General features: G+C 46.0%; 2 protein-coding genes across 12 annotated transcripts in view; one reads left to right on the top strand and one right to left on the bottom strand.

Moving 5' to 3' along the window:
- PARN (poly(A)-specific ribonuclease) overlaps positions 1–11,215 on the bottom strand; it is a 200,060-nt gene extending 188,845 nt beyond the window's left edge. For 3 of the 6 annotated variants that reach the window (XM_031658442.1, XM_031658444.1, XM_031658445.1), the window contains exons 1-6: positions 11,047–11,215; positions 10,542–10,619; positions 9,136–9,215; positions 8,236–8,303; positions 8,073–8,154; positions 405–465 (exon numbers count right to left, since the gene is read on the bottom strand). In XM_031658442.1, the coding sequence (XP_031514302.1) occupies positions 405–465; positions 8,073–8,154; positions 8,236–8,303; positions 9,136–9,215; positions 10,542–10,619; positions 11,047–11,065 (388 nt within the window). In that variant the 5' untranslated portion in view covers positions 11,066–11,215. Of the gene's footprint in view, positions 1–404; positions 466–8,072; positions 8,155–8,235; positions 8,304–9,135; positions 9,216–10,504; positions 10,620–11,046 lie in introns of all 6 variants that reach the window. The other 3 variants (XM_031658441.1, XM_031658440.1, XM_031658443.1) reach the window with 3 other exon arrangements.
- A 2,515-nt stretch (positions 11,216–13,730) lies between these two features.
- Positions 13,731–22,116, top strand: part of BFAR (bifunctional apoptosis regulator) — a 40,518-nt gene continuing 32,132 nt past the window's right edge. For 2 of the 6 annotated variants that reach the window (XM_003916570.4, XM_009196044.3), the window contains exon 1: positions 13,731–13,934. The gene's annotated coding sequence lies outside the window, so the exon portion shown is untranslated. Of the gene's footprint in view, positions 13,935–13,965; positions 14,431–22,116 lie in introns of those variants that run through there. The other 4 variants (XM_021931774.2, XM_009196046.3, XM_031658439.1 and 1 more) reach the window with 4 other exon arrangements.

Raw genomic sequence — 22,116 nt, 5'->3', positions numbered from 1 at the left:
AGATCGAGACCATCCTGGCTAACACGGTGAAACCCCGTCTCTACTGAAAATACAAAAAATTAGCCGGGCGTGGTGGCGGGTGCCTATAGTCCTAGCTACTCAGGAGGCTGAGGCAGGAAATGGCGTGAACCTGGGAGGCGGACCGTGCAGTGAGCCTAGATCACGCCACAGAACTCCAGCCTGGGTGACACAGCAAGTCTCCTTCTCAAAAAAAAAAAAAAAAAAATCACAGTAAGCAAGTTTTTAAAAATTCTAAGGCTGCACATGGCTACACAAGTATGCTGGAACTCTGAGACTGTGTTTCAGCAGACACAAAATAATAATTCTCAACCAAGTCCAGACTTACTTCCTAAGGACATTGTGAAGGTTTATAAGCTCTAAAGATAGGTTACCCATAATCTTACCATTGCGAAAAACTTTATTAAAATCAAATCCCTGGCTTGCTAGAAAGTCAATGCTGGAGCTCTGAAACAGAGTAAACAGAACACATGTTTTGGGGATGTCAGTGGCAGGAATATAAAGAGATGCAGAGAAGTAACTCAAACAAGAAAACAAAGACAACAAGGCAAGGAAGCAATGTGCCAAAGGTCACAATACAAGGAATTTCTACTCCACAAACAATCTATTAACCACTTAAAACATTTGGGCTTTCCTCCTTTATAGCTTGCAAAACAAACATCCTTTGTTTTACAATTTTTTTTTTATAGACAGGGTCTCCCTATGTTGCCCAGGCTGGTCTCAAACTCCTGGACTCAAGCGACCCTCCTGCTTGGCGTCCCAAAGTGCTGGGATTACAGACATGAGTCACCACACCCAGCCTGCTTCATAATATTTTTAAAATATCCATTGGGTAGACCGGCATAGTGGCTCACGCTTGTAATCCCAGCACTTTGGGAGGCAGAGGTGGGCACATCACTTGAGGTCAGAAGTTCGTGACCAGCCTGGTCAACATGGTGAAACCCTGTCTCTACTAAAAACACAAAAATTAGCCAGGTGTGGTGATGTGCACCTGCAATCCCAGTTACTCAGGAGGCTGAGGCTGAGAAGAACTGCTTGAGTCTGGGTGGAGAAGGTTGCAGTGAGCCGAGATCGAGCCACTGCACTGCAGCCCAGGCGACAGAGCAAGACTCTGTATATATAAAAAAAAAAAAAAAAAAATCCACTGGGTGAACAGATATTCTCCCAATAGGCAGAAAGCTCCTGATCTCTTGACTGTTGTAGTACTGACTAGGAAACTGTAAATAGAACTAAAATGTATTTTATTACCCCATCCCAGGTTCAAGTTTAATGTAGCCTACGTACACAGGTTATAAGACACTGACATCCACCTCAAATTAGATAATGAAGACCCAAAATCTTAATTAAATGTTCTCAATGATCAAGATCAAAAGGGAGGCCAGGCACCATGGCTCATACCTGCAAACCTAGCACTTAGGGAGGCCAAGGGAGGAAGATTGCTTAAGCCCAGGAGTTCAAGACCAGCTTGGGCAAAACAGTGAGATCCCATCTCCACAAAAAATTTAAAAATTAGCCAGGCATGGTAGCACATACCTGTAGTCCCGGCTACACAGGGGCTGAGGTAGGAGGATCACTTGAGTACGGGAGGTCAGGAGGTTGAGGCTGTAGTGGGCTACTACCATGCCACTGCACTCCAGCCTGAGTGACAAAGTGAGACCTTGTCTCAAAACAAAAAAGATCAAAAGAGAAGTTCCCAATAATAAGCCTTACTAAACAAATATATCTTGAACCTAGCATGAGCCAAAATATGTTCCCAGATTTAAATAAAAACATTAGACTGGGCTGGACATGGTGGCTTACACCTGTAATCCCAGCACTCTGGGAAGCTGAGGTGGTTAGATCACCAGAGCCCAGAAGTTTGTGTGACCAGTCTGGGCAACATGGCAAGATTCCACCTCAATTAAAAATAATAATAATAAAGTTATTTAAAAGTAAGTATATATTAGGCTGGGTGCAGTAGCTCACACCTGTAATCCCAGCACTTTGGGAGATTGTGGGAGGATACCTTGAGCCCAAGAGTACGAGACTAGCCTGAGTAACATAGGGAGACACGTCTCTACAAAAAATTTAAAAATTAGCCAGGTGTGGTGGTTCCCATCTGCAGTCCCAGCTATCCCACAGCTGAGGTGGGAGAATCAAGAAAATCATTTGAGCCCAGGAGTTCAAGTCTGCAGTGAGCTGTGATCGCACCACTGGACTTCAGCGTGGGTGACGGAACAAGACTCTGCCTCTTAAAAAAAAACAAAAAACAGGTTGAGTGTGTTGGCTCATGCCTGTAATCCCAACACTTTGGGACGCTGAGGTGTTCAAGGCCAGGAGTTCAAGACCAGCCTGACCAACATGGTGAAACCCTGTCTCTACTAAAAACAAAAACAAAAACAAAAACAAAAAACACTGGCCGGGCACAGTGGCTCATGCCTGTAATCCCAGCACTTTGGGAGACCAAGGCAGGCGAATCACGAGGTCAGGAGATCAAGACCATCCTGGCTAACACGGTGAAATCCCATCTCTACTAAAAATACAAAAAATTAGCCGGGTGCGGTGGTGGGCGCCTTTAGTCCCAGCTACTCGGGAGGCTGAGGCAGGAGAATGGTGTGAACCCAGGAGGCAGAGCTTGCAGTGAGCCGAGATCACGCCACTGTACTCCAGCCTGGGCGACGGGGACTCTGTCTCCAAAAAAAAAAAAAAAAAACCTTTGAATTAACAAAACCTTTTGCGGTTTACTAGCCACTACTTTGATTTGTCGTAAATGTAACATTTTCAACATTGAAGAGTTGAAGCTGGGAACAGTCTCATGCCTGTAATTCCAGCACTTCGGGAGGCCAAGGCAGGCGGATCACTTGAGGTCAGGAATTCGAGACCAGCGTGGTCAACATGGTGAAACCCTGTCTCTACTAAAAATACAAAAATTAGCCAGGCGTGGTGGCATGCACCTGTAGACCCAACTACTTGGGAGGCTGAAGCAGAGAATCGCTTGAACTCGGGAGGCGGAGGTTACAGTGAGCCAAGATCATGCCACTGCACTCTAGCCTGGGCAACAGAATGAGACTCTGTCTCAAATAAAATGAAAAAATTCAGGACATGAGAATACGTATTTGGGAAGACAATTTGAGACACCCATCAAAACTTTAAATGCATATATCATATGTCTCAACAATGCCCCTTCTAGGAAATCTATAATACAAAAAAATTCTTACCTATACAAAAAGATATACTGCACACAGAAGTTGACTACAGAATTGCTGATAACCATTGGAAAGCCTCCAAATTTCAATTAAGTAACTGATTAAACAAATTATATGTATCCATACTATGAAATAAAAGACATTCTGCTGAGTGGCAAATGCGAGTTGCATAAAATGTGAATATTAGGATTCCACCTATATATATATACATATTTTTAAGACGGAGTCTCACTCTGTCATCCAGGCTGGAATGCAGTGGCGCGATCTTGGCTCAATGCAACCTCCACCCCCTGAGTTCATGCCATTCTCCTGCCTCAGCCTCCCGAGTAGCTGGGACTACAGATGCTCGCCACCAGGTCCAGCTAATTTTTTTTGTATTTTTAGTAGAGACGGGGTTTCACCGTGTTAGCCAGGATGCTATCGATCTCCTGACCTTGTGATTCGCCAGCCTCGGCCTCCCAAAGTGCTGGGATTACAGGCGTGAGTCACCGCGCCCAGCCCTTTTTTTTAAATGTAAGCCTGGCACAGTGGTACATGCTTGCAATCCCAGCACTTTGGGAAGCCAAAGTGGGCAGACTGCTTGAGCCCAGGAGTTCGAGACCGGCTAAGGCAACATGGTAAAACCTTGTCTCTACAAAAAATACAAAAATTAGCTGGGCATGGTGGCATGTGCCCGTAGTTCCAGCTACTCAGGAGGCTAAGGCAGGAAGATCACTTGAGCCAGCGAGGTCAAGGCTGCAGTGAGCCATGACTACACCACTGCACTCCAGCCTTGGTGACAGAGAGATTCTGTCTCATAAAAAAAAAAAAAAAAGACTAATAGGTATGTGTGTCTAGGTATATGTGTATATGTATACATGTACATAAAAGCTAGGAAAAAAGGAGTAAAACAGGAAGGAAGTGGCATGGGAAAAGTAAGAAGAGAAACACAGCCAAGCGCAGTGGCTAACACCTGTAATTCCAGCATTTTGGGAGGCCAAGGTGGGCAGATCACGAGGTCAAGAAATCAAGACCATCGTGGCCAACATGGTGAAACCCCGTCTCTTCTAAAAATATAAAAATCAGCTGGGCATGGTAGCACATGTCTATAGTCCCAGCTACTCAGGAGGCTGAGGCAGGAGGATCGCTTGAACCCAGGAGGTGGAGGTTGCAGTGAGCCGAGATCACACCACTGCACTCCAGCCTGGCAACAGAGCAAAACTCCGTCTGAAAAACAAAGAGAAAAAAAAAAAAAGAAACACATCTGGGCAGGCGCGATGGCTCATGTCTGTAATCCTAGCACACTGGGAGGCCAGGGCAGGTGGATCACCTGAGGTCAGGAGTTCGAGACCAGCCTGACCAATATAGTGAAACCCTGTCTCTATTAAATATACAAAAATTATCCAGGCGTGGTGGCAGGTGCTTGTAGTCCCAGCTACTCTGGAGGTTTGAGACAAGAGAATTGGTTGAACCCAGGAGACGGAGGTTGTAGTGACCCGAGATTGCACCACTGCACTCCAGCCTGGGCGACAAAGGAAGACTCTATCTCAAAAACCAAAAAAAAAAAAAAAAAAAAAAAAAAGAAAAAGAAAAGAAACACATCTATTACTCTACATACAGCAGTTATATTTCAGTTTTTCACAACCATATATATAAAACACCTTCTATGAATTCAACTACAGATCTTTAGCCAGAAAAAGGAAGAGGAAGAAAAGAAAAAGAAGACAAAAATGATATAAATGTCCTGCTATCCTGACTGCCCTACTATTCTACAAATACACTCTTCTGGGTGTGAGTGTGGTTCTGTCAACCCATTCCTCCACATCTCGACAAGAATATGGGAGCATCTCACTGCGCACACAGGGTCCTATATTTTAAAAACATATTAAGTTGTTGCATCCTCAAATCCTATATGCTTTAAGGGTGATAAGAGCTTTCTGAGAGAGATTTTGACCCAATTTTCACCCTAATTACTAACTCCAGAACTGAATGCCCTTGTACGCAACTCTGCTACAACTATAGAATTTTAAATAAAACAAAAACCTTAAATGAAAGACCAAAGAAAATACAAAAATACATTTCCCTTTTCATACAATTCCCAAATTTACAGAGTCTAAACCTTTTCTCTGCCTTTGTTTTTCCAGACTAGAGAACCCCAGCACTTTTATTCGTCTGTTTTAGACATCACTCTCAGGTCTATCTTCAAGTCTATGACAGCTTTTATTAAAGGAATTGCTGGCAACTAGAACTGTATTAAGTATTCCAGGTGTACAATCACGGCTTGTACAATGGGTGAAGTTCCTCTGATCTGTTTCCAATACATTTCCCAAAATAACCAGATTTGTCTTAGTCATTTAAAACAGAGTGCCATCGGCCAGGCATGGTGGCTCATGCCTATAATCCCAGCACTTTGGGAGGCCAAGGTGGGAGGATCACCTAAGGTCAGGAATTCAAGATCAGCCTGACCAACACGGAGAAACCTCTTCTCTACTAAAAATATAAAATTAGTCAGCGTGATGGTGTATGCCTGTAATCCCAGCACTTTGGGAGGCCAATGTGGGAGGATCACCTGAGGTCAGGAGTTCGAAACCAGCCTGACCAACATGGAGAAACCCCATCTCTACTAAAAATATAAAATTAGCCAGGATCGTGGTGCATGCCTGTAGTAACAGCTACTCGGGAGGCTGACACAGGAGAATCACTTAAACCTGGGAGGCGCAAGTTGCAATGAGCTGAGATCATGCCATTGCACTCCAGCCTGGGCAACAAGAGCGAAACTCCGTCTCAAAAAAAAAAATAAAAAAAAGAACAGAGTGCCATCCCTAAGGTGTCTCATTGCCACCCTCTGCTTTTGTTTGATTAACCCCTGGCCAAAGCCATGGAACCCACTTTAAGTAATTCTGTGTTGCTGGTACTACTAGAAAACTATATCCACACAAATTCCCCAACTGAGCCTACTTTTCCCTCAATGAAAATTTACCAAAAAAAAAAAAAAAAAACACACACACACACACACTATAAGGCCAGGTGCAGTGGCTCATGCCTGTAATCCCAGCACTTTGGGAGGCTGAGGCGGGCAGATCACCTGGGGTTGGGGGTTCGAGACCAGCCTGATTCAACATGGAGAAACCCCGTCTCTACTAAAAACACAAAATTAGCCAAGGATCTTGGTGCATGCCTGTAATCCCAGCTACTCGGGAAGCTGAGGCAGGAGAACCACTTCAACCCGGGAGGGAGAGGTTGTGGTGAGCCAAGATCATGCCACTGTACTCCAGCCTGGGCAAGAAGAGCAAAACTTCGTCTCAAAAAAAAAAATGTACAAATACTCTTTAAGTATCCCATACCACAGTGATTGATAAATAGCTATTAACTGATTGCAGGGTAAAGGTAAAATGTCAGCTGGTTTACTTGCTAATTTAGGAAACTGTCTGTAACACCAAAATTAACTTTCACCTTTTCTCTTTTGCCCACAAGCATATGATTAATTCTCGATTTCATTTGTTTATATACTGCCAGTTTTGAGAAAGAATTTGACATAACTCAATCACTGTGAAGCCTACCCTCGAGGCTTTCATAACTGCATTACCATTAATCTGCAAGAGAAGGGAAAGATGGCAAGACTCAAATGAATTCATGTTGTTAGTGGGAGAGAAGATAGGATGCAAGATTTTAAATAAGAAAAGATTAAGACTTATTTTTAATCACATAGCCACATACCCATACCCCTTATTCACATTCTCCTTATCCATTACAACAGATAATCAAGAGAGCAGAAAGGAAAAAGTGATATTTACTGAGTGTCTACCAGGTCAACTACACCACCTCTAGAGGAAATATCCTAAAGGAGAACCACCCTAATATTGCCCCATCAATTAAGCTCTCTTCTCCTCAAGAGGAAACAGTAGCTTTTTTTCTACCCCCCGTTTCCTAATTAGTGAGCTTGAGAAAAGGAAGTGAGCATAAATAGTTTAACCCCTTCTGGGCTCTCTCTTTTTGGATAGGATACACACATACTCTGCTTTTCCAGAAAATAAAGGTCGACACCCTTGGAGTGGATGCGAGGAGAATGAGTTAGAATAGCGAGAAGCCTCCTAGTCTTTTCTTTATTTTTATATTTATTTTAAAATAGAGATAAGGTCTCACTATTTTATGCCCAGGCTGGTCTCAAACTCCTGAGCTTAAGTGATTCTCCCATCTTAGCCTCCAAAACTGCTAGGATTACAGGTGTAAACCACCATGTCCAGCCAAGAAGCCTGTAAGTCTTGATGTGTAGGTGGTTCAACTTGGGGGTAAGATAATAAAAATCCCAAATGGAGTTACGAAGCTATGTTCTCAAATTCGGCTTTAGAATTACTAAACCTCATGTTCTCATATCCATCTGCCTGTCTCTGCATCTTATTCCATAATTCATTCTTTTTTTTTTTTTTTTTTTTTTTTGAGACAGAGTCTCGCTCTGTTGCCCAGGCTGGAGTGCAACCTCTGCCTCCCCGGTTCACGTCATTCTCTTGCCTCAGCCTCCCCCAGTAGCTGGGATTACAGGCACCCATGACCACACTCGGCTAATTTTTTTTTTTGTATTTTCAGTACAGACGGGGTTTCACCATGTTAGCCAGGATGGTCTTGATCTCCTGACCTCATGATCCGCCCACCCCAACCTCCCAAAGTGCTAGGATTACAGGCACGAGCCGCCGCACCTGGCCCTCCTTAATTCATTCTACAGCAAAGGAGGAGATAACAGGGTCATTCTTTTATTACCCTAAAACTGAAGGTCAAAGGTGAAATGATTTGCCCCAAAGCCCAAAGTTAGTAGTAGAACCAAATTCTGATTCCACATCTTCATGCTGCCTCATCAGTAATTCAGAAAAGAAAAAACTCAATTATGCTACTTACTTGACAAACAAATTTGACATCTGGTGAGGATCTATTGAAGGGTTTCGGGAAAACATAGAAGTTAAATGACTTCGTTATATACCTGGGATAAGATAAAAGGAGACTTAGGAGGTGACACTGTGCCACAAATACAGAATTCTCAACGTTTGTTAAAACAACTTACTTTGAATCTGTGTAGTCATACTTAAAAGTGCAAAGGCCAAACTGAAATAGCAAAAAGTCCATGGAATGCTGGAAAAGGGAAATAAAACATGTCACAATAGTGCTGCATATTTCATGTGAGCATAGCATTCTCAAACAGGTGGGCTTTCTGAATTAGTCAATGAGACTTCAGCAGAATACTTCCAAGTAGAACAGATTACACATATGAATCAGAAGCATTACTAATTTGTATACATTTCATAATACTTTTCCCATTTAAGGACCTATTTATCCATCATCCAAAGAATCATATTAGGTCTATTTCCAAATGATTAAAATAACTGCCTCATATTTCCTAGGAATCAAATTAACACTGAAAATGCTAAATCTTCCCCAAAATGTTTTCCAGCAAACAATTATTTTTGCTGTTTTAAATATCATTAAAATAATACTTTAAGGCCAGGTGTGGTGGCTCACATCTGTAATCCCAGCACTGTGAGAAGCTGAGGCAGGAGGATCGTTTGTGGCCGGAAGTTCGAGACCAGACTGGTCAACAAAGTGAGACCGATCTCCACAAAAGAATATGTAAAAATTAAAAAAAAAAAACAAAAAAACTGGCTGGGCACAGTGGCTTGCACCTGTAGTCCCAATTACTTGGGAGGCTGTGGCAGGAGAATCACTTGAGCCAGGAGTTCAAGGCTCCACCGAGCAATGATCATGCCACTGCACCCCAGCCTGGGTGACAAGAGTGAGACCTTATCTCTAAAACAAGACAAAACAAAAAAAATCAATTCATGGCTAGGTTTGAGGAGAAAATACTGCACTTACAAAACCTTAATGTACAAGTTTAATAATATTTCTCTATCATTTAACATAAGGAAGACTACCATAAGAAAAAAGATTTTCTAACACATCCACTTGCCTTTTTAAGCTTCTGATACCTTTCTTCTGGAGTGTCAAAACCATTTGTTAATGCAGAGACTGAAGGTCCATCACTGATTCCTAGATTTTAAGAAATAAAAATGTTTAACTTACTAATAAATACTAACGTAAAAATGCCAGTCAACCATTCAGTGCCTCTATACTGTCATATCACGAATTAAGGTTACTTGGAAGCACTCCCTAACTTACTTTTTCAAAATAAGCATTAATTTTGCTGGCCACCAGGTTAAACCCTCTAATAATGAACTTAAGAGATGTGAATGTTTCAACTTGAGAATAGGCAGTTCTAGTGCCTAAAATGTGACTTAAAACACAGTAATCATTTAAGAAAACAAACTCTATGCTTGAATAAATTTTGCTGCTTTAAAAGATTCTTGTATAAGCACACATCAATAAATCCCTAAGTACATTACTGCCAGAGTTCCAGTCTTGGTCAAGAGTTTGTAGCGGTTAATATCTATACAAAGAATGTATCTTCAAGGTAAAGGGAAAATTATTTCTGGTGAAAACTCTTAGCTTCCTAGGGAAGTGACTCCAACTAGAAACTGCTTAAAGCCAAGGATAATATTTACCCCTGCATGGATTCCTGCATGGAAAATCAGACAGCAAAAATGGATATCCATATTAAAGGGAGTGAACCGTTCATACTGACATCGACAATTTTAAAACTAGCCTTTGCTCCCCCTAAAAAAGGGAAAAAAAAAATTTGCAACTTTAAGTGTCAATGAAGTATTTCCTGTATACACATCTGCTGAGGCAGGCAATCAACACGTCCACTAATGTATAAAGAAATATCTCATTTATCTGCAAAAACCTGACCCTAGCCGGTCACAAAAGGGCAAATATTGTAAGATTCCACTTATATGATATGTCAAGGGCAGTCATATTCAGAGAAAAATGGCGGTTGCTAAAGGCTGGAGAAAAGGAGCAATGGCGAGTTTAAGTAAAGAGTTGCAGTTTGTGAACATGAAGAAGTCCTAGAAATGGATGGGGATGTTTGCAAAGCAGTGTGAATGTGCTTCATGCCACTTAACTGTAAAGTCACTTAAAACGGCACATTCATGTTATATCTATTTTACCATCAAGAAAAAAAAAAGTCTGACCCTAATCCTCAAGCTCTCCGCAATGTACATGCCGCACTGTTTTAAGCAGCACCAAAACCATCATCTCTATCTGCAATCCTGAGTGCAATCACAAACCCACGGCATTTCATTTCTTCCGTGCTTTTGAAACGTTTAAAAGATAACATTGAGACCTGTGAAACCCGCCCAAGGCTACTAACAGCGAGAGGCCACCATCAAGCATAAGAAGTCTGGGGCTGGGGGACTGAAGGAGCCTTGGCTACGCACCGCAAGGCGGTAGCCTGAGCTTGCGAGGGAGGGATACCTGAAAACTCCCCATCGATGGCGAAGAAGTCGGCCTCCTCTATGGCCTGGTACACTTTGTGAAGATTACTCTTAAAATCTGCGGAGAAACCGAAAAGAGGCTCAGAACCAGTGGCCTGAATTCCTGCTAAGAGGAGAGGGAAGGAGGGCCGAGGACCTCCTGAGGCTGAGAGCCGGAAGGGAAAAAGTCTCGGAGGTGTGCACCGGGGCGAAGGTAATCAGGTCCTCGAGGGGTGCATGGGCAGCGGGGACAAGCCCCGGGGGGTGCCCGGGCCGGAGAAGGACAAGGCCCCGAGTGGTGCCGGGATTGGAGAAGTACAAGGACCCTAGGATGCACGGTCCGCAGCGGGACAAGACCCCAGGAGGCGCACCGGCTTAAGGAGGGAAAAGCCCTGAGGGGCTGCCTCAGCCCCACGCCCAGCCAAATAGGCCGGCCATGGTCTCGGCCTAGCAGGCCAGGGATAACGGGGTGTGGGGAGGCGGGGAGGTGCACGGCGAACACGCACTGCTCCTGATTATCTCCATTCTGCAGAGTGGCCGGAACCCCGGCCCCACACGGGCCCGCGCTCGCCTCAGCGGTTCTACTCGCCGAATTCCGCGGCGACCGCGGCAGTAGCTGAGGCAGCAGCAGCCGAGACGGCACCCGCAACTTCCGGAAACAGCGCGCGCCTGCTGCGCTTGCGTCAGCGCCTGCGTCGGCGGCGGGGGCGGGGCCAAGGCTGGGCTCCTTTCACTCCTGACAGGGACAGGGGAGGGGCGTGGCTATCGAAGTCCCCAAGGCGTGGCCTAATTTGTGCGGGCATTCACTTTAGTAGGAAAAATGTGCCTGTCTGGACATCCAGTCAACCAGGAAATACTTATTGGGGTTCTACGAAATGCTCGCCACTCTTATAGGGGTGGAGATACAGTGATGAACAGGAAAACGTGCTCCCTGCCCCATTGTAACTTAAACTTGGGGTAAGGGGAAATTCAGGCAGGAGTCAAACTTGCTATTTGGTAACACATGAAAATCGCTATTAAAAAAAAGAGCCGGTGATATAATAGAGAATAATGGGATATGGGCGCGGTGGCTCACGCCTGTCAGCCTAGCACTTTGGGAAGCCGAGGCGGGAGGCTCTGTTGAGCTGAAGAGTTCGAGACCAGCCTGGGCAGCATAGTGAGACCTGTCTCTTAAAAAAAAAAAAGGGGGCCGGACCGGTGGCTTACGCCTGTAATCCCAGCACTCTGGGAGGTCAAGGCGGGTGGATCAGGAGGTCAGGAGTTCGACACCAGCCTGGCCAACATAGTGAAACCCTGTCTCTCCTAAAATTACAAGAATTGGCCGAGCTTGGTGACTCACGCCTGTAATCCTAGCGCTTTGGGAGGCCGAGGCGGGCAGATTACCTGAGGTCAGGAGTTCAAGAGCAGCCTGGCCAAAATGGTGAAACCCCGTCTCTACTAAAAATACAAAAAATTAGCCGGGTGCAGTGGTGCACGCCTGAAATCCCAGCTACTCCGGAGGCTGAGGCGGGAGAATCGCTTGAACCCGGGAAATGGAGGTTGCTGTGAGCCAAGATCACGCCACTGCACTCCAGCTTGGGCGACAGAACGAGACTTCTTTTCAAAAAAAAAAAAAATTAAACTAAATTAAAAGAATAATGGGGGTTGTTACTTAGGTGATCAGAGAAAGCAAAGCTGAGACTCTTAGTTACTGCATTAGCCTCTGGGAATACTATGTCGAGTGCAACACATGAGGGCCGGGACTAATGGAATTGTATGTTGGTTTAGAGTTGCTGTTCTCCAATGCCTAGCACTAGGCTGACACATAGTAGACGCTCAATAAGCATGGGTTGAATGAATACATTCAAGTTGGTCTTTCACAAAAGCCAACTATGAAAAAGTGGTTAGGGCCGGGTGCGGTGGCTCACGCCTGTGATCCTGGCACTTTGGGAGGCCGAGGCAGGCGGATTGCTTGAGGCCAGGAGCTCGAGACCTGCCTGGGCAACACGGTGAAACCCCGTCTCTACTAAAACACAAAAAATTAGCCTGGCGTGGCGGCACACGCCTGTAGCCCCAGCTACTCGGGAGGCTGAGGCAGGAGAATTGCTTGAACCCGGGAGGCGGAGGTTGCAGTGAGCCATTGCACTCCAACCTGGGCGACAGAGCGAGACTCCGTCTCCAAAATAAACAAACAAACAAAAAGAAAATTGATTAGAAGACCTATTTTCAAAATCTATCTCAGTCACTTATTAGTTCTGGAATGTATTAAACCATCCTAAACCTCAATATCCTGGGATTGTATTGAGGCTCAGTGGTGCTAATCGATGTGAACTGGGAAGTACCGTATTAATAACTCTGTATAAATCACTGTTTAATGGGGGCCTGGCGCCATGACTCACACCTGTAATCCGAGTTTTCGGGAGCTGAGGCAGGAGGATCACCTGAGCCCAGGTGTTCCAGACCAGCCTGGGAAACAGAGCGAGAACATGTCTCTATAAAAATAAAATGAAATTCTAAAATGAGCCAGGCGTGGTTGTGCACGCCTGTAGTCCCAACTATACAGGAGGCTGAGGTGGGAGCATCGCTTGAACCCAGGAGGCGGAGGGTGCAGTGAGCCGAGATCGTGCCACTGTACGTCAGTCTGGAGGGCGACAGAGCGAGACTCTGTCTCAAAAACAAATAACAACAACAAAACAAAACCAGATAATCAGCATAAATTCTAGACGCTGTGACCCAGACGCTGGGAAGGGGCGAAATGTGGTGATAAGAAAATCATTTCAAGCTGTACGAGGTGGCTCACGCCTGTAATCTCAGCACTTTGGAAGGCTGAGGCAGGAGGACCCCTTGAGGCCAGATGGAAAACATAGCAAGACCCCATCTCTAGGAAAAAAACATAGCAAGACCCCATCTCTAGGAAAAAAAATATTGTAATATTAATAAGTCATTTAATTCCGATTCTTAACACCGCAAATTGAACTTACAGTCCTGTGATTTTCTACACAAAATGTGAAGGCAAAAAAATAACTGTGGAGAGTATAGTGCGGTCTTGTAATATTATTTTAATTTCTACGCAAAGCTTGTATCCTCCGGATACAAAAACAGCCGCCCAGGAGGAAAAGACACTGACACTCCCGGGTACTTGGTCTGTGGGTGAAAAGGAAGGGGCGGGTCCGGCGATGTTACGCATGCGCCCACTTCTTCCAGCCGGGAGTGGCCGCTCTAGGCAGCGGGGAGGTCGCGGGGTTGAGGGAGGTTCTGAAAGGAGAGCGGCCTCTCCTCTATGGTCGCGGGTCCGGGGCACTCTCCCCGCAGTCCGTCTTGTTACTTCCGGTAGCGAAGCCACTACTTCTTCCTTTGCTCCCGCGGGCGTCCGGGCTGGGAATAATGGCTCGGTTGACCCGGGACTAGTGGAATGGTAAGCCGGGACACGGCTGGGGTGTGCTGAGGGGGCGACCCGGGCTTGATTTCGGGGCGTGACGTGGAAACGGAGGGGGAATCCCTTCTGCAGAGCCTCCCCGGCCGGGTCACAGGAGGCGCGCGGGGCCTCTCCTCACGCAGACCCGAGTCCTGAGCATCCCCACTCCTGGCCGCGGGGTTCGGACCCCAGCTTGGCCAACCGCGCTATCCCTTCCCGAGAGCCCCACGTCCGCATAGCCGGTCCTTGGGCCTCGCCTGCGTCCTTTCGGGGGTCAGGGTCAGAGCCATTCGCTCCAGGGGCTCCCTAGGGCAGGAAGGAAGAGGTGTCGCTTCCAAAAACGTTGGAGGGGTACCTCGGGGCGTCTGCCCGCCAGGAGCGCTTGCCACACCCTGCAGCGGCCGGAGGTTCCTGATAATCGCCACGCTGAGTTTACGGTCTAATTGGCGAGGCATGTTATTGGCCCAAGGCGGAGCGATTGTGCGCATTCTTTAAAGTAAGGTGACCGAAGCGCAGAAGGGAGAAAGTGAAATCCCAAAGTCACGCTGGGGCCAGGCAAGAACTCCGCTCTTCTGATTCTGCGACTTGCGGCTCGGAAATAATTTGTGCAAAAGAGAATTTTCTTTTTTTCGTTTTTGAGACGGAGTCTCGCTCTGTCGCCCAGGCCTGAGTGCAGTAGAGCGATCTCGGCTCACTGCAACCTCCGCCTCCCGGGTTCAAGCGATTCTCTTGCCTCAGCCTTCTGGGTAGGTGGGATTACGGGCGCGCGCAACCACGCCCGGCTGATTTTTGTATTTTTAGTAGAGACGGGGTTTCACCATGTTGGTCAGACAGGTCTCGAACTCCTGGCCTCAAGTGATCTGCCCGCCTCGGCCTCCCAAAGTGCCGAGATTACAGGCTTGAGCCACCGCGCCCGGCCGGGAATTTTCTTTTATTAAAAAAGCTGGCGGGAGGGGGCGACAAATGAGAGTCAGGTTGCGTCTAAACGGGGATCCTGTTAAGCCCTCAACTGTCGCCGTTGGGTCCTCCCCGCCGAGGCCCATTGGTCCGCCCTTTGCAAGGGGTGGTCTTGATGTCACGCTCCAAATCGCCAATAGGAAAGAGCTTTACTGTCTTCCCAGGGCACACCCCCGAGCCGGCACGGACTGCACGTGCTGATGGGATTGTTTTGTTTGTTCTTGTAGCTGCTGTTCTGTCAACATCCAGCCTGGGTGTATCCTGACAGATGTGCTCTGCTTTTCCCTGTATCCATAAACTTGATGGAAACATTGTATTTCTCCAGGGCAGTTTTGTTTGCTTTTTGGCTCCAGCGTTTGGCAGTGGCACTAAGTAGGTAGCCATCACTGAATAAATGCTGATGTTGATAATTCTGTTGGTAATGCCCATCAGCCACAAAGTAAACTTTGAGTACCTATAGTTTGTCATCTAAACCTCACAACAGGGCGTGGCTCCGCAGCTCACACCTGTAATCCCAGCAGTTTGGGAGGCGGAAGTGGGAGTATCCCTTGAACCCAGGAGACCAGACCAACCTAGGCAACATAGGGAGACGACGCTGTCTCTTTAAAAAAAATTTTTTAAGTAAACCTCCCAACAGCCCTTCGAAATTGACATTATCCCAGACGGATCAGTGGGAAATAGGAAGTTTAGGAAGAATAAATTGGGACCCGATTTGGAACCCAGATCAGTGTCACTCTTAAGACCATACTGGTTCAACTCTACCAGCCTAAGGAAATTATAGTCCAGCAGATGAGAAAACATACCCAAATAAAAGTTATGCTAATGCACAGAGACAAGAAAGATTAATTTGGGTGTTGGGGAGTTAGTCATTAAAGACTTTCAAGTGACAGTTGATTTGGGTCTTTTCAGTTGGATACTTTTGACCCAGCAATGTTGTGAAGCTGTGTTGCAGATGAAGGGAACAATGTGAGGATAAGGAAAAATGTCCAAGGCTGGGCGCGGTAGCTCACACCTGTAATCCCTGCACTTTGGGAGGCCAGGGCGGACAGATTACTTGAGCTCAGGTGTTCAAGATCAGTTTGGGATACATGGTGAAACCCCATCTCTACTAAAAATACAAAAATTAGCTCAGCATGGTGGCGGGCGCCTGTAATTCCAGCTACTCGGGAGGCTGAGACACAAGAATCGTGTGAACCCAGGAGGCAAATGTTGCAGTGAGCCGAGATCATGCCACTGCACTCCAGCCTGGGCGACAGAGTGAGACTCAGTCTCAAAAAAATAAAATAAAAGATTGAAAACAAACAAAACCCAATAGTTAAGGTGTGGGTAACTTGGTAACTACCCATAGTTTTTGATAGCTATCTAGTTGCTGAACATCTGCAGAGTGTAGTACAGGATGGGTCCTTAAATATATGCCACGAGAAATGAAAGTGGACAGGCTACAGTGAGAGCCAGGATAGCCTTCTCAGCCTGCCCTCATCTTACTCAACACCACCCAAGGCAATAAATCACAGAGCTTTAAGGTCTAGGCAGCAAGTTAGCATCTAGAGGAACTAGTCACCTTTGCTCTACTGGTTTCTGACCCTGTCCAGAAAAGAAATCTAGTTGGAGTTTGAAAATGCAACATTTTATACAATAAGTGACTGTAAATGCTTCTCTTTTTTTTTTTTTTTTTAAGATGGAGTCCCACACTCAGCTAATTTTTATATTCTTAGTAGAGACAGGGTTTCACCATATTGGCCAGGTTGGTCTTGAACTCCTGACCTCTTTATCCACCCGCCTCGGCCTCCCAAAGTGCTGAGATTACAGGCGTGAGCCACCACGCCCGGCCACATTTGAGCACGTTTTAATTTTAGTAGTAGTCACTATAAATGGGTGGGCACTCTTTAGATATTTAATAATTTCTGTAGTATTCTGCTGGCAGTTATAGTGATGTCTCCAGGAATGGACCTGGAGTGTCAGAAATAGGGGTTTCCCCCACCCATTCCTACCCCTATTTCTATTGTAAATGTCTCTGTGTGGAACTGCATACTCACCCTAACAGCTACCAGCTAGAGTTCATGTGCCAAAATGCAGTGTGGTCAAATGCTAGTTTGTTTTTCTCAGCTGTGCAGTAGCATCTCTATGATGCGGCCTAGATGATAAAGGTGTAAATCAGTCCTTTGAACTAATAACTTATTGATTACTTTATCAGGATAATGATGTATTACGAAGACAGGCTTTAAGTCAGACCATGATTTTTTTTTTTTCTTGTGGTGTTTCCGCCTGGTTTCCAACCGGGAACCAGACCATGATTTAAAACATGACTTTGGCCGGGTGCGGTGGCTCAAGCCTGTAATCCCAGCACTTTGGGAGGCCGAGACGGGCGGATCATGAGGTCAGGAGATCGAGACCATCCTAGCTAACACAGTGAAACCCCGTCTCTACTAAAAAATACAAAAAACTAGCCGGACGAGGTGGCAGGCGCCTGTAGTCCCAGCTACTCGGGAGGCTGAGGCAGGAGAATGGCGTAAACCCTGGAGGCGGAGCTGGCAGTGAGCTGAGATCCGGCCACTGCACTCCAGCCTGGGCGACAGAGCGAGACTCCGTCTCAAAAAAAAAAAAAAACCGTGGCTCTGCCCTTTACTAGTTAGGCCTCCACTTTCTCATCTGTAAAATAGATACGGTAGTAATATTTATTCCATATGATTGTTATGCCCTTAATATTATTTATGCCCTTAAGATTTACTGAAGGCCTCAGTAAATATTAATAATTATCGCGGGGTACAGTGGCTCACACCTGTGAGTCCCAGCACTTAGAGAGGCCACGGCAGGCAGCTCACCTGAGGTCAGGAGTTTGAGACCAGCCTGGCCAACATGGTGAAACCCCGTCTCTACGAAAAATCTAGCCAGGTGTGGTGGTGCACGCTTATAATCCCAGCTCCTCAGGAGGCTGAGGCAGGAGAATCGCTTGAACCCAGGAGGCAGAGGTTGCGGTGAGCCAAAATTACGCCCCTGCACTCCAGCCTGGGCCACAGAGCAAGACTCCATCTCAAAAATAAAAAAATGAAAAAAAAGAAGTCATTATTATCTATTGTCAGTTAATATATAATGAGAGAACTTAGCCTAACCAGAGGCCCATAGAAGCCAAAATCTTTCTATTCTTACACTGAACCTTCTTGCTAAGAAACAATTGAGGTCAGCTGGGCTCATACCATAATCCCAGCACTTTGGGAAGCCAAGACCAGAGGATTGCTTGAGCCCAGGAACTTGAGACCATGGACAACTTAACAAGACCCCGTCTGTACAAAAAAAATTTAATTAGCTGGGCGTGGTGGCACCGCCCATGGTCCCAGCTACTTGGGAGGCTGAGGTGGGAGGATCACTGGAGGCCAAAAGTTCAAGCCTGAAGTGATCCATGATTGCACCACTGCACTCCAACCTGGGCAACAGTGAGACCCTGTCTCCAAAAAAGAAGAAATGATTGAAATCATATTTTTCAGGCTGGACTTCTAATAAATTAGCCCTTAAAAGGATTATTCTTAAAATATTAGCCATATACAATGGTCATAATAAATGTATGTTGAGTGAAGGGGGGCAACCATGATCATATACTGCTGAACCAAGTGGTTTAAAAATTAGTTTCTTTTTTTTATTTTCCCTGTGATTCTGGATAAAGATTACAATTTCTAAAGAGTTAACAATCATTACACCACAAGGTCTTTATAAGTAAGGGTATAATAATGCTTAGCCTGGGTGCAGTTGCTCAAGCCTGTAATCCCAACACTTTGGGAGGCAAAGATGGGTGGATCGCGTGAGGTCAGGAGTTCACAACCAGCCTGGCCAACGTGGCAAAACCCCATCTCTATTAAAAATACAAAAATTAGCCAGGCATGGTGGGGAGGGCCTGTAATCCCAGCTACTCAGGAGGCTGAGGCATGAGAATTGCTTGAATCCAGGAGGTGGAGGTTGCAGTGAGCCGAGATTGCACCGCTGCACTCTAGCTTGGGCGACAGAGCAAGACACGTCTCAAAAAAGAAAAAAAAAAAAAAGGTTCTTAAACTCAGAATTAATGCATTCCTCTTTAATAAACTCAGTAAGAATGATTGTATTAATTGACTTTCCTAAGTGTTAATTGGGCAACTAAAGAAGCAAACAGGGTGCCACTGCCTCCTGGAGAATAGCCCTCTGGATAGATCTATAGATGATCATTCACCAAGTCAGAAAAACCGTTCCGTTGTAAAGACCAGGTTTCACCGCATTGCCCGGACTGGCAGTCTGGTCTCCAACTCCTGGACTGAAGCAATCCACCCGCCTCAGCCTCCTGAAGTCCAGGGAAGAATAGCCACGTTCATCCCAGCATCCCAGAACTAAGAAATAAGTTATTTTAGACAGGGTCTCGCTCTGCAACCCAGGCTGGGTGCAGTGGTGCAGTCTTGTCTCACTGCAACCTCCACATCCCGGGTGCAAATCATTCTCCTGCCTCAGCCTCCTGAGTAGCTGGGATTACAGTCGTGCACCGCCATGCCCGGCTAATTTTTGTATTTTTAGTAGAGACAGGGTTTCACCACATTGACCAGGCTTGTCTCGAATTCCTAACCTCAGGTGATCCGCCTGCCTCCATTTTGGAGACAGAGCCTCCCAAAGTGCTAGGATTACAGGTGTGAGCCACCACGCCGGGCCAGAAACAAGTTCTTCAGTTACATGTATCATTGGGAGATTGTATGTGTTCCCAGCCTTTCCTTTTCTTTTAGGGATTTATTTTTTTATTTTTTTTTTTTTTTTGAGACTGAGTCTGGCTCTGTCGCCCAGGCTGGAGTGCGGTGGCCGGATCTCAGCTCACTGCAAGCTCCGCCTCCCGGGTTCACGCCATTCTCCTGCCTCAGCCTCCCGAGTAGCTGGGACCACAGGCGCCCGCCGCTTCGCCCGGCTAGTTTTTTGTATTTTTTAGTAGAGACGGGGTTTCACCTTGTTAGCCAGGATGGTCTCGATCTCCTGACCTCGTGATCCGCCCGTCTCGGCCTCCCAAAGTGCTGGGATTACAGGCTTGAGCCACCGCGCCCGGCCTCTTTTAGGGATTTAAAGATAATTATACTTTGTCAGTTAGGCATGTCTTCGGGAAAACAAAGAGAAGGTCATGTTGATTATTTATCTTGGAATTGTGCAAATCCTCAGAGATTATGATGTTGGTTTCCTGTCAGTTGTGCCAACAATGACAAGTAACGACCTGATATGAAATCAAGAGAGAGGAAAGCTCTGGTCAGGCACAGTGCCTCACACCTGTAACGCCAGCATTTTGGGAGGTCGAGGTAGGTAGATTGCTTGAGTTTAGGAGTTCGAGATCAGCCTGGGCAACATGGCAAAATCCCATCTCTGCAAAAAATTAGCCAGGTGTGGTGGCACATACCTGTAGTCCAGGCTACATAAGAGGCTGAGGCAGGAGGATCCCCTGAGCCTGGGGATGTCGAGGCTACTGTGAGCCATGATCTCACCACTGCACTCCAGCCTGGGCAACAGAGTGAGACCTAGTTCCAAAAAAAAAAAAAGAAGAAGAAGAGAGAGAGAGGAAAGCTCTAAGCTGACAGAACTCCTAAAGCCAAGCTGCCTAGAAACAGCCATACACCCATTAGTATACTTGGAAGAAGGCATCACATTATGGGACAGGGGATGAAAGCTCGGGGGTCAGGCAGGTAACAGAACTGAAAAGGACAGGTGGGAGAGGAATGTAGCAAGCTGACGCTGGCACGGCTGCTGAGTTCATTGGCTCTAGCTGATCTTGTCATGCATGATGCGATTCCAGCATTGCCAGATCTCTAGGTTGTTTTTTTTTTTTTTTTTTTTTTTTTTTTTTTTTTTTTTCAAGAGAAGCCAGAAATCTAGATTTTTATGTCATCAGATTTTTTTTTTTTTTTGTAAATGCTAGCACCACATTTAACTTAAAAAGAAAAGGGAGAAAAAACACCTGGTGAAGGAAAGCCTCCCTGCAGGCCAGATGTTGTCCCAGTAGTGCTGTGGCTGCTGGTGGTGAGACTGTTCCAGGACACAGAAGATGGATGATCATGATAATAATGGTGCATCACCATGGTGAGGCTTACCTGCTTCCTTATAACCACTGCAAGAGGCAGAAGTGTGTCTCACATTAAGACCCTCTTATCCCGATAGATCAACAGTAGCTCTTAACCTCCTCTGGGAGTTGGCCCCTTCTGAGAGCCTAATAAATCCTATAGACTGCCTTCCAGAAACGTGCTCATACCACACACAAACACAGGCCTGACGTGGAATTCAGACCTCCCGCGGCATCTCTCCAGACTCCAGTTGAAGACCCAGCTTTTTATTTAGAAACCTCAGCTCTTCAGAATGACACAGTGCCTATGGAAATTCCTGAGGTTTTGCTGTACTCTTCAGTTCTATGGTGTTCGGTCTATGGTTTTAAACTTGTTTGTTTGCTGTTTTGTAGATTTTCCCAAACCCAGTCATTCTTCCCATTCTTTTTTGAACTACGTAATTATTGCTTCTCAGCCTTTGGCTAAGATCAACTAAACTGGGTAATTAAAAGTTATAATTTCCTAAACACAAGTGTATCCATATGAATGGAGCACCAGGGGTAGAAATAGAATGATTCTCCTCCCTGCAATCCTGTCCACATCTGCCCCTACCTCCTTGTCTTTGGAGCCTTTGAGATGGAGAAAATAGTGAAGAGAAGAGTAGCTGAGAGCTGCTTCTAACGCCTGCAGCCTGCTGCTGAGAGCTAGCCACGTGTCCAGAGAACAACTGTAAACATCCTTAGGAGCTGGAGGCCTTCTCAAAGAGGCCTTTCATTATAGCCAGTGCAGGAGGGTGTGTTTACCCAAGTCAGAACACCACAGCTTCTAACTTTGGTGTTGGAACTAGATTTTATCACTTAAAAGGCAGTTCCACCGGCGCAGTGGCCCATGCCTGTAATCCCAGCACTTTGGGAGGCCGAGGCGGGCGGATCACGAGGTCAGGAGATCGAGACCATCCTGGCTACACATGGTGAAACGCCATCTCTTACTAAAAATACAAAAGAATTAGCCAGGCTATGGTGGCGGCTCTTCAGTAGTCCCAGCTACCTGGGAGGCTGAGGCAGGAGAATAGGAGAATGCATGGAACCTGGGAGGTAGCAGAGCTTGCAGTGAGCCGAGAGATCAGCCACTGCACTCCAGCCTGGTGATAGACAGACTCCGCCTCAAAAAAAAAAAAAAAGAGGCACTTCCCTCCTTTAAAA

The sequence above is a fragment of the Papio anubis genome, chromosome 18, assembly GCF_008728515.1.
Source record: "Papio anubis isolate 15944 chromosome 18, Panubis1.0, whole genome shotgun sequence".
NCBI lineage: Eukaryota > Metazoa > Chordata > Mammalia > Primates > Cercopithecidae > Papio > Papio anubis.
This window is presented reverse-complemented; position numbering and strand designations above follow the sequence as displayed.